The sequence below is a fragment of the Lagenorhynchus albirostris genome, chromosome X (assembly GCF_949774975.1).
Source record: "Lagenorhynchus albirostris chromosome X, mLagAlb1.1, whole genome shotgun sequence".
In the NCBI taxonomy this organism is placed as follows: domain Eukaryota; kingdom Metazoa; phylum Chordata; class Mammalia; order Artiodactyla; family Delphinidae; genus Lagenorhynchus; species Lagenorhynchus albirostris.
In genome coordinates, this window is record NC_083116.1 from 42,402,656 (window position 1) to 42,420,796 (window position 18,141).

Consider the following 18,141-nt stretch of genomic DNA (forward strand, 5'->3'; position numbering starts at 1 on the left):
AAGAATAAAAACATATGATCATATCAATAGATGCAGAAAAAGCTTTTGACAAAATTCAACATCTATTTATGATAAAAAATCTCAACAAAGTGGGCATAGAGGGAACATACTTCAACATAATAAGGACCACATATGACAAACCTACAGCCAACATCATTTTCAATTGTGAAAAACTGAAAGTATTTCCTCTAAGACCAGGAACAAGCCAAGGATGCCCACTCTCACCACTTTTATTTGATATATTCCAATAAAATATATATTTTGTTGGAAGTCCTAGCTACAGCTGTTAGACAAGAAAGCAAAAGAAAAGTAATCAACATTTGGAAAGGAAGAAATAAAATTGTTACTCTTTGCAGGTGACATGATTCTATATATAGAAAATCCTAAATATGCCATGATAAAACTATTAGAACTAATAATTGAAATCAGTAAACTTGCAGGGTACAAAATCAATATACAGAAATTTGTTGCATTTCTATACACTAACAATGAACTATCAGAAATAAATTAAGAAAAACAATCCTATTTACAACTGTATCAAAAAGAATAAAATATTGATACCTAGGACTATATCTAACCAACGAGGTAAAAGACACGTACTCAGAAAACTATAAGATGTTGATGAAAGAAATTTAAGATTACACAAATGAAAAGATATTCCATGTTCATGTATTGGAAGAATTAATATTGTCAAAATGACCATACTCCCCAAGGCAATCTACAGATTTGATGCAAGCCCTATCAAAATTCCAATGGCATTTTTCACAGAATTAGAACAAATAATTCTAAAATTTGTATAGAAACATAAAAGACCCCAAATAGCCAAAACAATTTTGAGAAAAAAAGAACAAAGCTGGAGGTATCATCCTCCCCCTTTCAAACTATACTACAAAGCTACAGTCATCAAAAACAGTATGGTACTGGTACAAAAAACAGACACAGATATTATGGAAGGGAATAGAAAGCCCAAAGATAAACTCAATCTTACATATGGTCAATTAATCTACAACAAAGGAGGCAAGAATATACAATGGGGAAAAGACAGTCTCTTCAATATATGATGTTAGAAAACTGGATAGCTATATGCAAAAGAATCAGCTGGATTACTTTCTCACACCATATACAAAAATCAACTCAAAATGTATTAAGAATTTAAATATAAGAACTGAAACCATAAAACTCCTGTAAGAAAACATAGACATTGAGCAATTTGATATTGGTCTCAGCAATATGTTTTTGGATATAGTCTCCTCAGACAAGGGAAACAAAAGCAGAAATAAACAAATGGGAATACCTCAAACTAACAAGCTTATACACAGTGAAGGAATCTATCAACAATACCAAAGGCAGCTTACTGAATGGGAGAAGATATTTGCAAACCGTATATCTGATAAGTGGTTAATATCCTAGATATACAAAGAACTCATATAACTCAACATCAAAAAAAAAAAACCCAACCCAATTAAAAAATGGACAAAGGACCTGAATAGACATTTTTTGAAAGACATACAGATGGCCAACAGACACATGGATAGATGCTCAACATCACTAATCATCACAGAAATGCAAATCAAAACCACAGTGAGGTATCACCTCACACCTGTCAGAATAGCTATTAACAAAAAGACAACAAATACGTGTTGGAGAGGATGTGGAGAAAGGAGAATACTTGTGCACTGTTGGTGGGAATGTAAATTGGTACAGCCACTATAGAAAACATCATGGAGGTTCATCAAAAAATAAAAAAAAAAAAAGTTTGTTGTCTTAAGCCCCTAAGTATTGGGGTTATTTGTTATGTTGCAATACCAAACACAAACAGTAGAACAAAAAAAAGGAACAAAGTGATTCAGGCAATAATATGGATGAAGCCAGGCACAAAAGAATATGTACAATATGATTCCATTTATACAATATTCCTGAGAAGGTAAAACCTATCTATAGTAATAGAAATCAGTTTATTTGTTTCCTGGAATAAAGTTTATTGGGGTACTAACTGCAAAGGGGCATGACTTTCTGAGGTAATGGAAATGTTCTATATCTTAAATGTGGTAGTGATTATGTGGGAGTATACACTTTTCAGTACTCACTACTCATTAGAAATGTATTCTTCATATGTGTACAATTTAATGTCTGTAAATTATCTCTCTAACAGTTGTTAGAAAAGTGATCAAAACAAAATCAACACAAGGTGAACCTGACGCTTCTGCAAAACAAGGCAATCAATTTGGACTGTGAAAGGCTATACAGGAGCCCCTCAATTGTCATAATTTTGTAGCATTTTTATCCTAGATGGACATTGCCTGCAGATTGTGTGAAAACCACAGTGATATTTTCAATAATTGCATGCAATTGTAAAACAAAGAAATGCAGGACTTGTTATATAAACTGGGAAATCACTGAGTCAATTCATGTGGTAGAATTCTTAACAACCCTGATCTTGTTTATTATGAGGTCATTAGGAGACCCTGAAACCTCACTGTCACTACCCTTGTTATCATGTTATGATTCTTGAAACTCACGTAAAAAAAGAAAGCTTGTAAGTTTTAAAGCATTTTTATTATAAAATATAACCTAGAAACATTTAAAATGTATAGGGCAGTGAAATATTGTGAGGTGAACACTCCTATAACCATAAGTCAGATCAATAAATAGAACTTTTTCAGCTACCCCAGAAGCCTCCATTAATGTATGGCTTTTTCCTCCATTTCTTTCTTTTCCTCACAAATTATCTGTGGAAGAACTTGGGCTGTTTCACTTGTAGGGTTTCTCACAGTCTGGATTTTGCTAACTACCTACTTCTTGTTCAACCTGATCCTCTTTCCTCTAATCCTGCAAATTTGCAGCTATATCTAGGAGATTAAAATATTAACTCCAACAGTTTTCCCTTACCCAGTTGATATCATTTTGTGACTACAGGCCTATGGGGGCCAAATTGACTTTTAGGTCTTCTGCTGATATTTTATAGTCATCTTTGAATGAGATCGTGTGCCTTTAACATTAATTAACCCAACCTACCATATTAACTTGTCTAGTCACTCTGTCTTGAAATTTCAGAGCCTTGTCTGACTCTCACCCCCTTTGATAGCCAGTAAGCCTCCATCTTTCTTTATTGTGACAGCTGAACTTATTATGCTGGTTTAGGCCCTTTTGAGCTTGCATCTGAACTGTTATGGCACACTCTTCTCTGGTGTTCTTCCCTCCATTCTCTCTCTCTCTCCTTTTGAGAGGTTTAAGTAAGGTGTCCAAGGTTACATGGCTGGTTAGTGTTGAGTCTGGGAACCAATCCAGGTTTTAGAATGAAGACTGTCTCAATATAACCCTATGTCCTCTCCCATATTCTCCATTCAATTTCTTCCCTTTGTTCACGGTTGAGTCAATAGGTATTTTGGGGACCTCCTCAGATGCCCAAGCCCTGCCCTGTGTGCTCTGAATGATAAGGGTTAGGTCTCAGAGGAGGGTACTATGCTGGTGAAAGATATACTCTCTCTGGGTAGGGCAAATACCCCTACATATGAGGCCATTTGGAGAAAGCTAAAGGAAAGGGTGAACTGTCAGGCCAATAGGGGCTTGGAGATAGCAATGGCCAGGTTCGCTCAAAATAGAAAAGCCTAGAGAAGGAAAAGGAACTTGACCTGGGCCTCAGAACATGGGCACGACCTAGAAGTAGGGTGGGAAAGAGGAGACCTGTCTGACTGAAGCCAGGCCCACTGGCTTATCACTAATTACTCTGGCCTGTCTCATGCTGCCTTGTGAGTACAAGTCTACTTAGTCCTCCTTTGGAGGTACTTAAGTCTATTGATGGTGTCTATGGTCTCAAAGTGGGTTCAGTGCAAGCTCTTTATGACACAAAATCAGGAAGTCTGTACTCTACACTCCCCCAAGGGCTTTCTCGCTTATTTCCAGGTAATGGAATATGAATTTCTCCACCTTTCTGTATAGAACTCAGGCATTTACATTTAAAATATGGGTGCCCCTTGAGCCCACAAATTCATTCCTAGGTATCCATGCTAAGGAAATAATCAGTGGTGTTCACAAAAATTTAACTATGACAAAGTTATAGTAAATATGGATGATCAGGGTCTCTGTACACCACACCGCTATTCACCCAGTTGATTTTTCTTAGACATAGAGAAAACTTTGTTTTGCACTAAATGGAATTGTGTGTGGATGTAGTATCTCAGATGATCAACTTTACCAAAGTTTGGGTGATGATTGTTAACTTTATTGCCATCACTTATTTTACCCAAGACTGCTAATTGCCCCCAGTGACAATTTTCCCTATCTTCCTCTAAGTAACAGGATTTCCTTTCCCAATGTTTTAGAAGAACTCTTGATCACTCAACAAGAAATTAACATTCCCTAGCCTCCTTTGTAGCCAAGTACAGTATGTCTTTTGTTCAAGTTCTTTGCAATAGAATATGAGCAGATGTGGAACGTGCAACTTCTGTATCAATTTTTAAAAGGGAATTGTTTGCCTACTACTTTCTCTTTCCTGCTTCCTGTGTCCTAGAACTCAGACAAAGTATAAGGACAACACTCTAGGAGATAGCAGAGCAACAGAATAGAAGGCACCTGACCTATACAGCAGACAAATTCACCTGCCCAAAAGTCCCTTCCTATCTCTGGACTATTTTGTATGAGAGAAATACACTTCCCTCTTGTCTGAACCATTTTATTCTTGGGGTCTCTATTACAGTGGCTTATCCTGTATCCTAAACAAACTGTGAAGGGAGTGATAGATTTTTCATGTGAAAAGAAAGGTTTTCTCCATATCACTTTTTTCTGAAGCATGGAAAAATGAAGTTAAAATGAATTCATGATATATATTGTGCATATTTCCTAGTTTATTTGCTATGTTTGTTTCTGGTGGTTTTACGTACAGAAATTGCTTGTTTTAATATTGATTGTATAAGAATATTCAGAAATAAGGATTGATTATATTTTATCATTACATTCTATGTTTATATGTATACATATGCATATAGATATATATTACAATCCCATTGAGCATATTGTTTCTAATCTACTTTTCTATTATTTAAAGTGTAAATCATGAAAGGTATTCTTTATCATTAAATACACTTTTACAGTGTACTTTTACTACTTAACAGAACTCAATTATGTGGATAGGCAATAACTTGTTTAAGCCCAATAATCTATATTTGTATATTTTGTTTCTTCTATTGTTTGGCTTTATTTGTTTTACTACAAAGAACATCTTTATGTGCAAATCTTTCCACACATGTATGATTTTTTTCTGTAGAACAGAATGCAAAAAATTAAATGACTATATCAAACAATATGAACATTTCTTTTAATAATTCCTGTCAAATAGCTCTCCAGAAAGAATGAACCAAATTACAGATAAACAACAAGGTCCTACTGTAAAGCACAGGGAGCTAAACTCAATATCCTGTGATAAACAACAGTAGAAAAGAATATGAAAAAAAGTATATATGTATAACTGAATCACTTTACAGTAGAAATTAACACAACATTGTAAATCAACTGTACTTCAATAAAATAAAATTTTTAAAAAAGAATGTACCAAATTATATACCCACCAATAATGTGAGAATTTTTTTTTGAGTTTAAGTTTACTATGAGAGGAATGATGTAAGCTTGTTCGGCATTTAGGGAATATTTTACTAGAAATAAAATACATATGTAAAAGTGCTCAAATCATAAATATGTAGCTCAATAAACTTTTACAAATTAAAACCATTTAACGAACACTCAAAACAAAAAACCCGGAACATTAACAACACTGTAGAAATTCCATTCCAGTCATTTACCCAAGACTGCCACCCTGAATTCTAGCATCATAGATATTTATGATGGTTATGCCTATGTTTAAATACATACAAACTCATATACATTATTCTTTTTCACTCTGGCTTCTTTATCTCAATATTATGTTTGTGAGATCCATTTATATTATGTGTAGTTCAAATTTGTACATTTTTAACATCTTTCTTGGAATATAATTGCTTTACATTGTTGTGTTAGTTGCTGCTGTATTACAGAGTGAATCAGATATACGTATACATATATCTTCATATCCACTCGCGCTTGCGTCTCCCTCCCACCCTCCCTATCCCACCCCTCTAGGTGGTCACAAAGCACCGAGCTGATCTCCCTGTGTTATGCGGCTGCTTCCCTTTAGCTACCTATTTTACATCTGGTAGTGTATATATGTCAGTGCCACTCTCTCACTTCATCCCAGCTTACACGTCCCCCTCCCCGTGTCCTCAAGTCCATTCTTTACCCCTGCATCTTTATTCCTGTCCTGCCCCTAGGTTCTTCAGAACCATTTCGTTTTTTTAGATTCCATATATATGTGTTAGCACATGGTGTTTGTTTTTCTCTTTCTGACTTACTTCACTCTGTAGGACAGACTCTAGGTCCATCCACCTCACCACAAATAACTCAATTTTGTTTCTTTTTATGGCTGAGTAATATTCCATTGTATATATGTGCCACATCTTCTTTATCCATTCATCTGTCGATGGACACTTAGGTTGCTTCCATGTCCTGGCTATTGTAAATAGAGATGCAATGAACATTGTGGTACGTGACTGTTTTTGACTTATGGTTTTCTCAGGGTATATGCCCAGTAGTGGGATTGCTGGGTCATATGGTAGTTCTATTTTTAGTTTTTTAAGGAACCTCCATAGTGTTCTCCATAGTGGCTCTATCAATTTACATTCCCACCAAGAATGGAAGAGGGTTCCCTTTCCTCCACAGCCTTTCCAGCATTTATTTTTTGTAGATATTTTGATGATGGCCGTTCTGACCGGTGTGAGGTAATACCTCACTGTAGTTTTGATTTGCATTTCTCTAATGATTAGTGATGTTGAGCATCCTTTCATGTGTTTGTTGGAAATCTGTATATCTTCTTTGGAGAAATGTTGATTTAGGTCTTCTGCCCATTTTTGGATTGGGTTGTTCCTTTCTTTGATATTGAGCTGCATGAGCTGCTTGCTAATTTTGGAGATTAATCCTTTGCCAGTTGCTTCATTTACAAACATTTTCTCCCATTCTGAGTGTTGTCTTTTCATCTTGTTTATACTTTCCTTTGTTGTGCAAAAGCTGTTAAGTTTCATTAGGTCCCATTTGTTTATTTTTGTTTTTTTTCCATTTCTCTAGGAGGTGGGTCAAAAAGGATCTTGCTGTGATTTATGTGATATTGTTCTGCCTATGCTTTCCTCTAAGAGTTTTATAGGGTCTGGCCTTACATTTAGGTCTTTAATCCATTTTGAGTTTATTTTTGTGTATGGTGTTAGGGAGTGTTCTAATTTCATTCTTTTACACGTAGCTGTCCAGATTTCCCAGCACAACTTATTGAAGAGGCTGTCTTTTCTCCATTGTATATTCTTGCCTCCTGTATCAAAAATAAGGTGACTATATGTGTGTGGGTTTATCTCTGGGCTTTCTCTCCTGTTCCATTGATCTATTTTTCTATTTTCATGCTACTACCATAGTGTCTTGATTACTATAGCTTTGTAGTATAGTCTGAAGTCTGGGAGCCTGATTCCTCCAGCTCTGTTTTTCTTTCTCAAAATTGCTTTGGCTATTCGGGATCCTTTGTGTTTCCATACAAATTGTGAAATGTTTTGTTCTAGTTCTGTGAAAAATGCCAGTGGTAGTTTGATAGGGATTGCATTGAATCTGTAGATTGCTTTGGTTGTATAGTCATTTTAACAGTGTTGATTCTTCCAATCCAAGAACATGGTATATCTCTCCATCTATTTGTATCATCTTTAATTTCTTTCATCAGTGTCTTATATTTTTCTGCATCCAGGTATTTTGTCGCCTTAGGTAGGTTTATTCCTAGGTATTTTATTCTTTCTGTTGCAATGGTAAATGGGAGTGTTTCCTTAATTTCTCTCTCAGATTTTTCATTGTTAGTGTATAGGAAAGCAAGAGATTTCTGTGCATTAATTTTGTATCCTGCTACTTTACCAAATTCATTCATTAGCTCGAGTAGTTTACTGGTGGCATCTTTAGGATTTTCTATGTATAGCAGCATGTCATCCGCAAACAGTGACAGTTTTTCTTCTTCTTTTCCAATTTGTATTCCTTTTATTTTGTTTTCTTCTCTGATTGCTGTGGCTAAAACTTCCAAAACTATGTTCAATAATAGTGGTGAGTGTGGGCACCCTTGTCTTTTTCCTGATCTTAGTGGAAATGGTTTCAGTTTTTCACCATTCAGAATGATGTTGGCTGTGGGTTTATCATATATGGCTTTTATTGTGTTGAGGTAGGTTCCCTCAATGCCCACTTTCTGGAGAGTTTTTATCATAAATTGGCATTGAATTTTGTTGAAAGCTTTTTCTGCATCTATTGAGATTACCTTATTATTTTTCTCCTTCAATTTGTTAATATGGTGTATCACATTGATTGGTTTGTGTATATTGAAGAATCCTTGCATTCCTGGGATAAACCCCACTTGACCATGGTGTATGATCCTCTTAGTGTGCTGCTGGATTCTGTTTGCCAGCATTTTCTTGAGGATTTTTGCATCTATGTTCATCAGTGATATTGACCTGTAGTTTTCTTTTTTTTGTGACATCTTTGTCTGGTTTTGGGGTCAGGGTGATGGTGGCCTCGTAGAATGAGTTTGGGAGTGTTCCTCCCTCTGCTATATTTTGGAAGAGTTTGAGAAGGATGGGTGTTAGCTCTTCTCTAAATGTTTGATAGAATTCACCTGTGAATCCGTCTGGCCCTGGGCTTTTGTTTGTTGGAAAATTTTTAATCACAGTCTCAATTTCAGTGCTTGTGATTGGTCTGTTTATAGTTTCTATTTCTTCCTGGCTCAGTCTCAAAAGGTTGTGCTTTTCTAAGCATTTGTCCATTTCTTCTAGGTTGTCCATTTTCTTGGCACATAGTTGCTTGTAGTAATCTCTCATGATCCTTTGTATTTCTGCAGTGTCAGTTGTTACTTCTCCTTTTTCATTTCTAATTCTGTTGGTTTGAGTCTTCTCCCTTTTTTTCTCGATGAGTCTGGCTACTGGTTTATCAATTTTGTTTATCTTCTCAAAGAACCAGCTTTTAGTTTTATTGATCTTTGCTATCGTTTCCTACATTTCTTTTTCATTTATTTCTGATCTGATATTTATGATTTCTTTCCTTCTGCTAACTTTGGGGGTTTTTTGTTCTTCTTCCTCTAAATGTTTTATGTGCAAGTTTAGGTTGTTTATTCAAGATGTTTCCTGTTTCTTAAGGTGGGCTTGTATTGCTATAAACTTCCCTCTTAAGACTGCTTTTGCTGCATCCCATAGGTTTCGGGTCGTCGTGTCTCCATTGTCATTTGTTTCTAGGTATTTTTTGATTTCCTCTTTGATTTCTTCAGAGATCACTTCGTTATTAAGTAGTGTATTGTTTAGCCTCCATGTGTTTGTATTTTTTACAGATCTTTTCCTGTAATTGATATCTAGTCTCATGGTGTTGTGGTCAGAAAAGTTACTTGATACAATTTCAATTTTCTTAAATTTACCAAGGCTTGTTTTGTGACCCAAGATATGATCTATCCTGGAGAATGTTCCATGAGCACTTTAGAAGAAGGTGTATTCTGTTGTTTTGGATGTAATGTCCTATAAATATCAATTAAGTCCACCTTGTTTAATGTATCATTTAAAGCTTGTGTTTTTTATTTATTTTCATTTTGGTTATCTGTCCATTGGTGAAAGTGGGGTGTTAAAGTCCCCAAATATTATTGTGTTACTGTCGGTTTCCCCTTTTATGGTGTTAGCATTTTCCTTATGTTTTGAGGTGCTCCTATGTTGAGTGTGTAAATATTTACAATTGTTATATCTTCTTCGTGGATTGATCCCTTGATCATTATGTAGTGTCCTTCTTTATCTCTTGTAATAGTCTTTATTTTAAAGTCAATTGTGTCTGATATGAGAATTGCTACTCCAGCTTTCTTTTGATTTCCATTTGCATGGAATATATTTCCATCCCCTCACTTTCAGTCTGTATGTGTCCCTAAGTCTGGAGTGGGTCTCTTGTTGACAGCATATATATGGGTCTTGTTTTTGTATCCATTCAGCCAGTCTATGCCTTTCGTTTGGAGCATTTAATCCATTTACATTTAAGGTAATTATCAATACGTATGTTCCTATTATCATTTTCTTAATTGTTCTGGGCTTGTTATTGTAGGTCTTTTCCTTCTCTTGTGTTTCCTGCCTAGAGAAATTCCTTTAGCATTTGTTGTAAAGCTGGTTTGGTGGTGCTGAATTCTCTAAGTTTTTGCTTGTCTCTAAAGGTTTTAATTTCTCCGTCAAATCTGAATGAGATCCTTGCTGGGTAGAGTAATCTTGGTTGGAGGATTTTCCCCTTCATCACTTTAAATATGTCCTGCCACTCCCTTCTGGCTTGCAGAGTTTCTGCTGAAAGATCAGCTGTTAACCTTATGGGGATTTCCTTGTATGCTATTTGCTGTTTTTCCCTTGTTACTTTTAATATTTTTTTCTTTATATATAATTTTTGATAGTTTGATTAATATGTGTCTTTGTGTGTTTCTCCTTGGATTTATCCTGTATGGGACTCTTTGCAATTCCTGCAATTGATTGATTATTTCCCTTGCCATATTAGGGAAATTTTCAACTATAATCTCTTCAAATATTTTCTCAGACCCTTTCTTTTTCCCTTCTTTTTCTGGGACCCCTATAATTAGAATGTTGGTGCATTTAATGTTGTCCCAGAGGTCTCTGAGACTGTCCTCAATCCTTTTCATTCTTTTATCTTTATTCTGCTCTGTGGTAGTTATTTCCACTATTTTATCTTCCAGGTCACTTAACCATTCTTATGCCTCAGTAATTCTGCTATTGATTCCTTTTAGAGAATTTTTAATTTCATTTATTGTGTTGTTCATCATTGTTTATTTGCTCTTTAGTTCTTCTAGGTCCTTCTTAAACCTGTCTTGTATTTTCTCCATTCTATTTCCAAGATTTTGGATCATCTTTACTATCATTACTCTGAATTCTTTTTCAGACAGACTGCCTATTTCCTCTTCATTTGTTTGGCCTGGTGGGTTTTTTACCTTGCTCCTTTATCTGCTGTATGTTTCTCTGTCTTCTCATGTTGCTTAACTTACTCTGTTTGGGGTATCCTTTTCGCAGGCTGCATGTTCATAGCTCCCGTTGCTTTTGGTGTCTACCCCTAGTGACTAAGGCTGGTTCAGTGGGTTGTGTTGGCTTCCTGGTGGAGTGGACTGGTGCCTGTGTTCTGGTGGATGAGGCTGGATTTTGTCTTTCTGGTGGGCAGGACCGAGTCCGGTGGTGTGTTTTGGGGTGTCTGTGAACTTAGTATGATTTCAGCCAGCCTCTATGCTAATGGTTGGGGTTGTGTTCCTGTCTTGCTAATTGTGTGGCATGGGGTGTCAGCACTGGAGCTTGCTGGTTGTTGAGTGGAGCTGGGTCTTAGTGTTGAGATGGAGATCTCTGGCAGAGCTCTCGCCGATTGATATTACGTGGGGCCAGGAGGTCTCTGGTGGAGCAATGTCCTGAATTCGGCTCTCCCACCTCAGATGCTCAGGCCTGACACCTGGCTGGAGCACCAAATCCCTGTCAGCCACACAGCCAGGTATGTGGAGAGTTTCTTGACTTTTGGGGAGTCTGAGGTCTTCTGCCAGCCTTCAGTAGGTGTTCTGTAGGTGTTGTTACACATGTAGATGTATTTTTGATATATTGTGGGGAGGAAGGTGATCTCCACATCTTACTCCCCTGCCACGTTGAAGGTCCTCTAATTTGTACATTTTTATTGCTGAATAATACACTGTGTTAATACACAATTAACCTGTACATTTTCCTGATGAAGAACATTTGGGTACTTGGTAATATTGGGCAGTTTAAAAAGTGCTATTATGAACATAGGTGTAAATGTTGTTTTGTAAACCAATGCAGACATTTTTATTATGGGTGAATCTAGAGTGAGAGTGCTGGGTCATAGAGTATACATATGTTTACTTTTATATATTCTTCCAAATAGTTTTCCAAAGTGATAGTACCAGTTCTAATTGTACTTGTAAAACACTTGATATTTTCTGTCTTTATTATTTTAGACATTCTGGGTGGTGTTTAGTGGTATCACATTTTGGTTTCAATTTGCATTTCTCTGCAAGAGAATGAAGATGAGCATATTTTCACAAATTTACTAGACATTTGGATATTCAGTTTTTTGAGTTGCTGTTTTAAAGTGTTTGCCCAGTTTTCTATTGGGTTGTCTTTTTCTTATTCATTTTTGAGAGTTCTTTATACATTATAGATACAAATCATTTCTCAGATATATGTGTTCGAAAAATCTTCTCCTAGCTTGTGGCTTGCTTCCTTATTCTTTTGATATGTCTTTTGATGAATAGAAGTTTCTGATATTAATAAAGTACAATTTATAATCTTTTTTATACTTTGTAATTAGTCCTTTTTGTGCCCTCTTTAAGAACACTGCCTACTCCAAAGTCATGAAGATGATTTCCTGTGCATTTTGCATTAGAATGACATTTTTACCTTTCCCATTTAGATCTGCAATCCTCTGGGAATTTATTTTTGTGTGTTACTTAGGTGGAGTTAACAAATATTCTTCACCCATGGATATTTATTTGAACTGCTATGACTTTTTTTTAAAATCCTTTCTCCACTGCACTGTCATCTTTGCCATAAATCAAGCGACAGTATGTGTAGGTATGTTTCACAGGTCCATACGTGTGTGCCTGTGTCTGTGTGTATACACATATATGTTAATATTTGAGACAATGTCATACTATTTATTCACTATAGCATTGTATTAAGTTTGGTACCTAGTATGGAAATCTTGGAGCTCTCTTTTTCAAAGTTGTCTTGGATATATTTGGCTCTTTCTTTGCATTTTCATATACGTAGTTGGAATCTGCTTGCCAACAGAAAAATAACCTGCTGGGATTTTTATATGGATTGCATTGAATTTATATATCAATTTGGGAATAATTGACAACTTGAAAATATTGAGTCTTTCAATCCATATTTCTATACTTATTTAGGTCTTCTTTAATGTTTCTCAGAAGTATTTTATAATTTTCAGTGTAGAGGTCTTGTAAGTATTTAATAAGATTTATTCCTAGATAATTTGATTTTTAATTTCCTTTACTGGGGTATAATTTACATACAATAAGATACATACATTTTAACTATACAGTTCAATGAAAATGCATTTTCCAGTGGAGTTACTACTCTGTCAAGATAGAGAACATTTCCCTCAGCTAAGAAAGTTCTGTTTTGCCCCTTTTACAGTCAGAAAAATTACAACCTTCAAGCCAGGCAAACATTGATTTGATTAAATTTATATCAATATAATTTAGTTTTGCCTCTAACTTTATATAAATGGAATCATGCAGAATGTACTATTTTGTGTCTGGTATCTTTCCCTAAGTATAATATTTTTTGAGATGCATCTCTGTTATTGCTTGTACCAGTAGTTTGCCTCTTTCTATTGCTTAGTAGTATTCTAATTCATGAAAACATCAAATTTGTTTCTCTATTCATTTCTTGATGGACATTTGGATTGTACCCACTTAGGGCCTATCATAAATGAAATTGCTATGAACATTCCTGTGCAAATCTTTTTGAGGAAATGTTTTAAATTCTGCTTGGGAAAATTCCTAAGAGTGGAATTTCTGGGACATATGGTAAGTGTAAGTTTAACTTTTCAAGAAACTGTTGAAATCTTTCAAGGTGGGTGAACTTCTTACCAGCAATGAATGAGAGTCCCAGTTGTTCCACATCCTCAAAAATACTTAGGATTGGGGACTTCTCTGGTGGTCCAGTGGTTAAGACTTCGCCCTCCAATGCAGGGGATGCGAACTAAGATCCCACATGCCTTATGGCCAAAAAAAACCAAAACATAAAACAGAAGCAATTTTGTAACGAATTCAATAAAGACTTTAAAAAAAAAGTGGTGATGTAAAAACATGGATAAGAGGCAACTATTTAAAAAAATACTAAGGGTTGTCTGACTTTTAAATATTAGCTACTCAGATGAGTGTGCAGTGATATGTAATTCTGGGTTTTGTTTTGTCTTGTTTTTTACATTTTCCTGATGATTAACGAGATTGAGGATCTTTCCATGAGCTCATTGGTAATTTGCATATGTACTTCTGTGAAATTTTTGTTCATTTTTGGTTTTTAGTTTTCTTTTTTTTTTTTTTTTTTTTTTTTTTGCTATACGCGGGCCTCTCACTGTTGTGGCCTCTCCCGCTGCGGAGCACAGGCTCCGGACGCGCAGGCTCAGCGGCCATGGCTCACGGGCCCAGCCGCTCTGCGGCATGTGGGATCCTCCCGGACCGGGGCACGAACCCGTGTCCCCTGCATCGGCAGGCGAACTCTCAACCACTGCGCCATCAGGAAAGCCCCTAGTTTTCTTTTTAATGTTTTTCATATATTATTCTTTTTGATCATTTTTAATTGCATTGTTTGCCTTCTTATTTTGAAATTTAAGAGTTCTTTATATATCTTCTGGATACAAACCTTTTGTTGGTTACACATATTCTAAGTATTTTCTCCCAGATTCCCACTTCATTTTCTTAACCATATCTTTCAAAGAGCAGACATTTTTTTTTTGATAAGCCCAATGTCTGTACATGCCACTACTACACTACCTTTACTACTACATCTAAGTCTGGAACTCAGATAATGCAATTTTCCAGATTTGTGGTTTTCTTTTCAAAATTATTTTGTCTATTCTAGGCACTTTGCATTTCCATAGAAATTTGGGGTTAAGTTTATCAGTTTACATGAAGTTGCCTGCTGCAAGTTTTATTTTGACTGCACTGAATTTATAGATCAATTTGGAGAGAATTAGTATCTTAACAGTACTGAAATTCTTGACCCAGGATCATGGTTTACCTTCACATTTATTTTGATCTTTAGCTTCTTTCAGCAGTCTTTTGTAGTTTTCAATGTATAAGTTTTCTACATGTTTTCTTAAATTTATCCCTAAGTATTTCACATTTTTGGAACCTATCATACATTTCATACACACACACAAAATTTCAATTTCCAATGGTTCATTGCTAGCATACAGGAACACAACTGAGTTTTTGTATATCTAGCCATAACTACAACCCTGCTAAATTAAATTCTTACTTCTACAGTAGGTTTATTGTAGATCCCTTAGGAGTCTATCAATACATGATCATGCGATTTGCAAATAGGCATACTTATTGCCTTTTGAATCAGAAATTTGTGAAGGAGTTTCTGTTGTTGTTTTAGTTCTGAAAAACAAACAAGGCTCTGCTGTACTACACACTTATTGGCTCACCTCATGGAACGGCCTCATGTATCTAGAGGCCACTCACAAGAGGAGCCATCAGCTGCCTTGTCCTTTTCCAAATTCTAAAAACGTAGCTGCCTGTAGAGTCTATATTTATATAATGACTTCGCAGAAGAGACAGGTGGTTGGTCTTTTTTCCAACTTTAACGCTGTTTTTCAAATAAAAACGATTTACTTCCTTTTTTAAAAGTATACTGACTTTTTTGTCTAAAATAAAAGGAACAAAACAGAGAGGTATAAAGAATTTTTAAAAATCCTCTCTCCTGGGGTCTTTTCCAGACACATTTCTTCTATGCATTTTAGTGGAGGAAAAGGGAGAGATTGGTAGCAGAAAGCACAGCAGGTGGAAGGAGGCGTGTCCTGGGAGCAGAGGAGGGCAAAAGCAAGTCTCCAGAAGAGCACTGGTAATGGCCAACGGCCCCCCGCCCCCCGGGAAGATACTGCCCTTCCGTGGCCGTTAGAGAAAGGCCCAGGAACACACAAAGAAAGGAGAGCGTCGGGGCCCAAGCCGGTGTTCGGACAAGTGACATGGGGGGCAGGGGGAGGTGAGCACCACCGGTTCTGCGCGACCCCGTGGGGCAGAAGGGGGCGGCGCGAAGGCGTGGCGTCCCGCGGTGACGGAGGGCGCACGTGACCGGCCCGCGCCAACTCGCGCTTGCCCTGCTCTAGTGTTAGACTCGGCCGTTGCTCGCTACCTTCTCGGTCCCTGCTCCCGGTGGCCCTGAGGGACTGCGGGCCGAGGTCGGCCCCCAAGGGTAGGAGGCGCGGGGGCAGCAGGTAAGGAACCCGGAGGGGGGTCCCCAGAGGTGGCGTGAGCAAGCGGACACGGCCTGTGGACCCCTCCCCGGGGATCCGGTTGCCCCGGGGCGGAGTCCGCAGCCCCCATGCCCCCTGCGGCCTGGCGTTTGGCCACAGAAAACGGTAGGCCTTCTCTGGGGGCGGGCCGCGCGGCCCTGAAGCGGCTGCCTGCTTCTCGCAACACAGCGAGCTTTTCCGACACCCCCGCCCCGCCCCCTTTCTTCTCGGGGTAGAAAATGGTGGTCGGCGCGGAGGCGGTTGAGGATGGGAGCGGGGGACGCTGGGTGGGGGTGGCCGGGGGTGGGAGATGCGGGGCTGAGAAGGGGCCGAGCGTCCGGATGCAGCAGCCCCCCTTCCCCCACCCTTACTCTCTGCAGGTCTGCGAGTCGAAGTGTTGCGGCGGCGCACTTGCAGCAAGAATCGGGAGGAGCAGGAGACCGCGAGGATAGGCCCAGGTCTGTGCGGGGGACAGTTGGGATGTGGGGGGTACGTGTGGATAGCCCTAAGACCCCCAAATGCCACCCCCTACCCTGTCCTCCATTTTGGTGCCTGCAGAGACGTGGGCATGGATAGGCAGGGAAAATGGTCGGTTTTGGGCGAGGGAGGGGGGAGAGCTTGGACTGGGGGCCCCCTAGAGGGCATAAGGAGCCTCTCAGGTGGGAAAACGAAAATTTGAAGAGCCTTTACATCCGGGGCTGGAAGTCTTGAGAGGTGCTTAGTAGGGCCTCTGTCCTCGGTGCTGATCAGTCCACCCAGAAAATAGTCTCTTCTCTCTTTTGTCTCCTAGGAGCAATGGCGTCCAAAGAGGAACAAGCAGTAAAAAATCTCTACATGGAAAGTGCCAACCAGGAGAATGAAAACAAGGATGAAAAGGGGCAGGATGCTAATAAGGGAGAGCCTTTCGCCCTCCCTTTGGAAGCTGGTGAATATTGTGTACCTAAAGGAAATCGTAGGAGGTTCCGTGTTAGGCAGCCCATCCTGCAGTATAGATGGGACATGACTCAGAGGCTTGAAGAGCCACAGGCAAGGATGAGAGAAGAGAATATGGAAAGGATTGGGGAGGAGGTGAGGCAGCTGATGGAAAAGCTGAGGGAAAAGCAGTTGAGTCATAGTCTGCGGGCAGTTAGCACTGACCCCCCTCACCATGACCATCATGATGAGTTTTGCCTTATGCCTTGAATCCTGATGTTTTCCCTGAAGTTAGTAGGGAGACACACCTGCTTCCTAAACTTACATGTTTGTGACGTACATTTGTTGTAAACCTTTTGGTGTTACTTGTTTCTTGTGGGTCTCCTATTACCAGCTTCTAACTGAATGTTGTGTTTCTGACCCAATCTGTAAGTTTCTGTCAGCAGGAGAGTTTTACCTATTGCATGGAGAGATGTTCTTTATATATTGTGACATTAATAAAGCAGTTTAAAAAAGCATTCTCTGTTTTTTTCCCTTAAAATCATATATATTTTATATCTGAATAGACAGTCTAAGGATATATAAAGTAAAATGATCTCTTTATGGTAGAATTATGAATAATTTTTATTTTCTTATCTCTATTTTCTTGCCCTTTTTATTTTTTTACCTGCATTGGACAACTCCCAAATGATGCTGATTTGAGTACTAGATCTTCCCAACGTTTTCAGTATCACATCCACAGATAATTTCTTGTGTTATTCACAGAGACAGAAAGCCATGTTCATTGTCTATCAGATTTATCCATTTGGAACTCTCAGAGGGCATCCTCATTTTCAAGATTTGAGGTCCTGGCAACCCACACATTATATCCTCCATGTACTTTTTATTTCCTTTGGCTGCGCTGCCTGGCTTGTGGGATCTTAGTTCCCAGACCAGGGATTGAACCCGGGCCATAGCAGTGAGAGCTCCAAGTCCTCACCACTGGACTGCCAGGGCACTCCCTCTATTTTCTCATTTTTCAAAAGAACACATACTACTTAATGAAAGAGATTGACAACCTGATAAAGCAATGTGAGCACTTACTAAGCACTTGTCACAGAATCTTGGTTTTAGCTTACCTTGGTCTCT

General features: G+C 38.1%; 2 protein-coding genes across 2 annotated transcripts in view; both read left to right on the forward strand.

Moving 5' to 3' along the window:
- LOC132512911 (nuclear RNA export factor 3-like) overlaps positions 1-18,141 on the forward strand; it is a 482,492-nt gene that overhangs the window by 362,733 nt on the left and 101,618 nt on the right. The window lies entirely within an intron of this gene.
- LOC132513318 (protein BEX1) lies at positions 15,942-17,531 on the forward strand. The gene is made up of 3 exons (XM_060137526.1): positions 15,942-16,083; positions 16,482-16,559; positions 16,892-17,531. The coding sequence occupies exon 3, from the start codon at positions 16,897-16,899 to the stop codon at positions 17,281-17,283; it is 387 nt and encodes a 128-aa protein (XP_059993509.1). The 5' UTR covers positions 15,942-16,083; positions 16,482-16,559; positions 16,892-16,896; the 3' UTR covers positions 17,284-17,531.

Bases quoted from the DNA above. Each gene is read 5' to 3' on its own strand.
- LOC132513318 (XM_060137526.1), top strand. From the start codon at position 16,897: ATGGCGTCCAAAGAGGAACAAGCAGTAAAAAATCTCTACATGGAAAGT.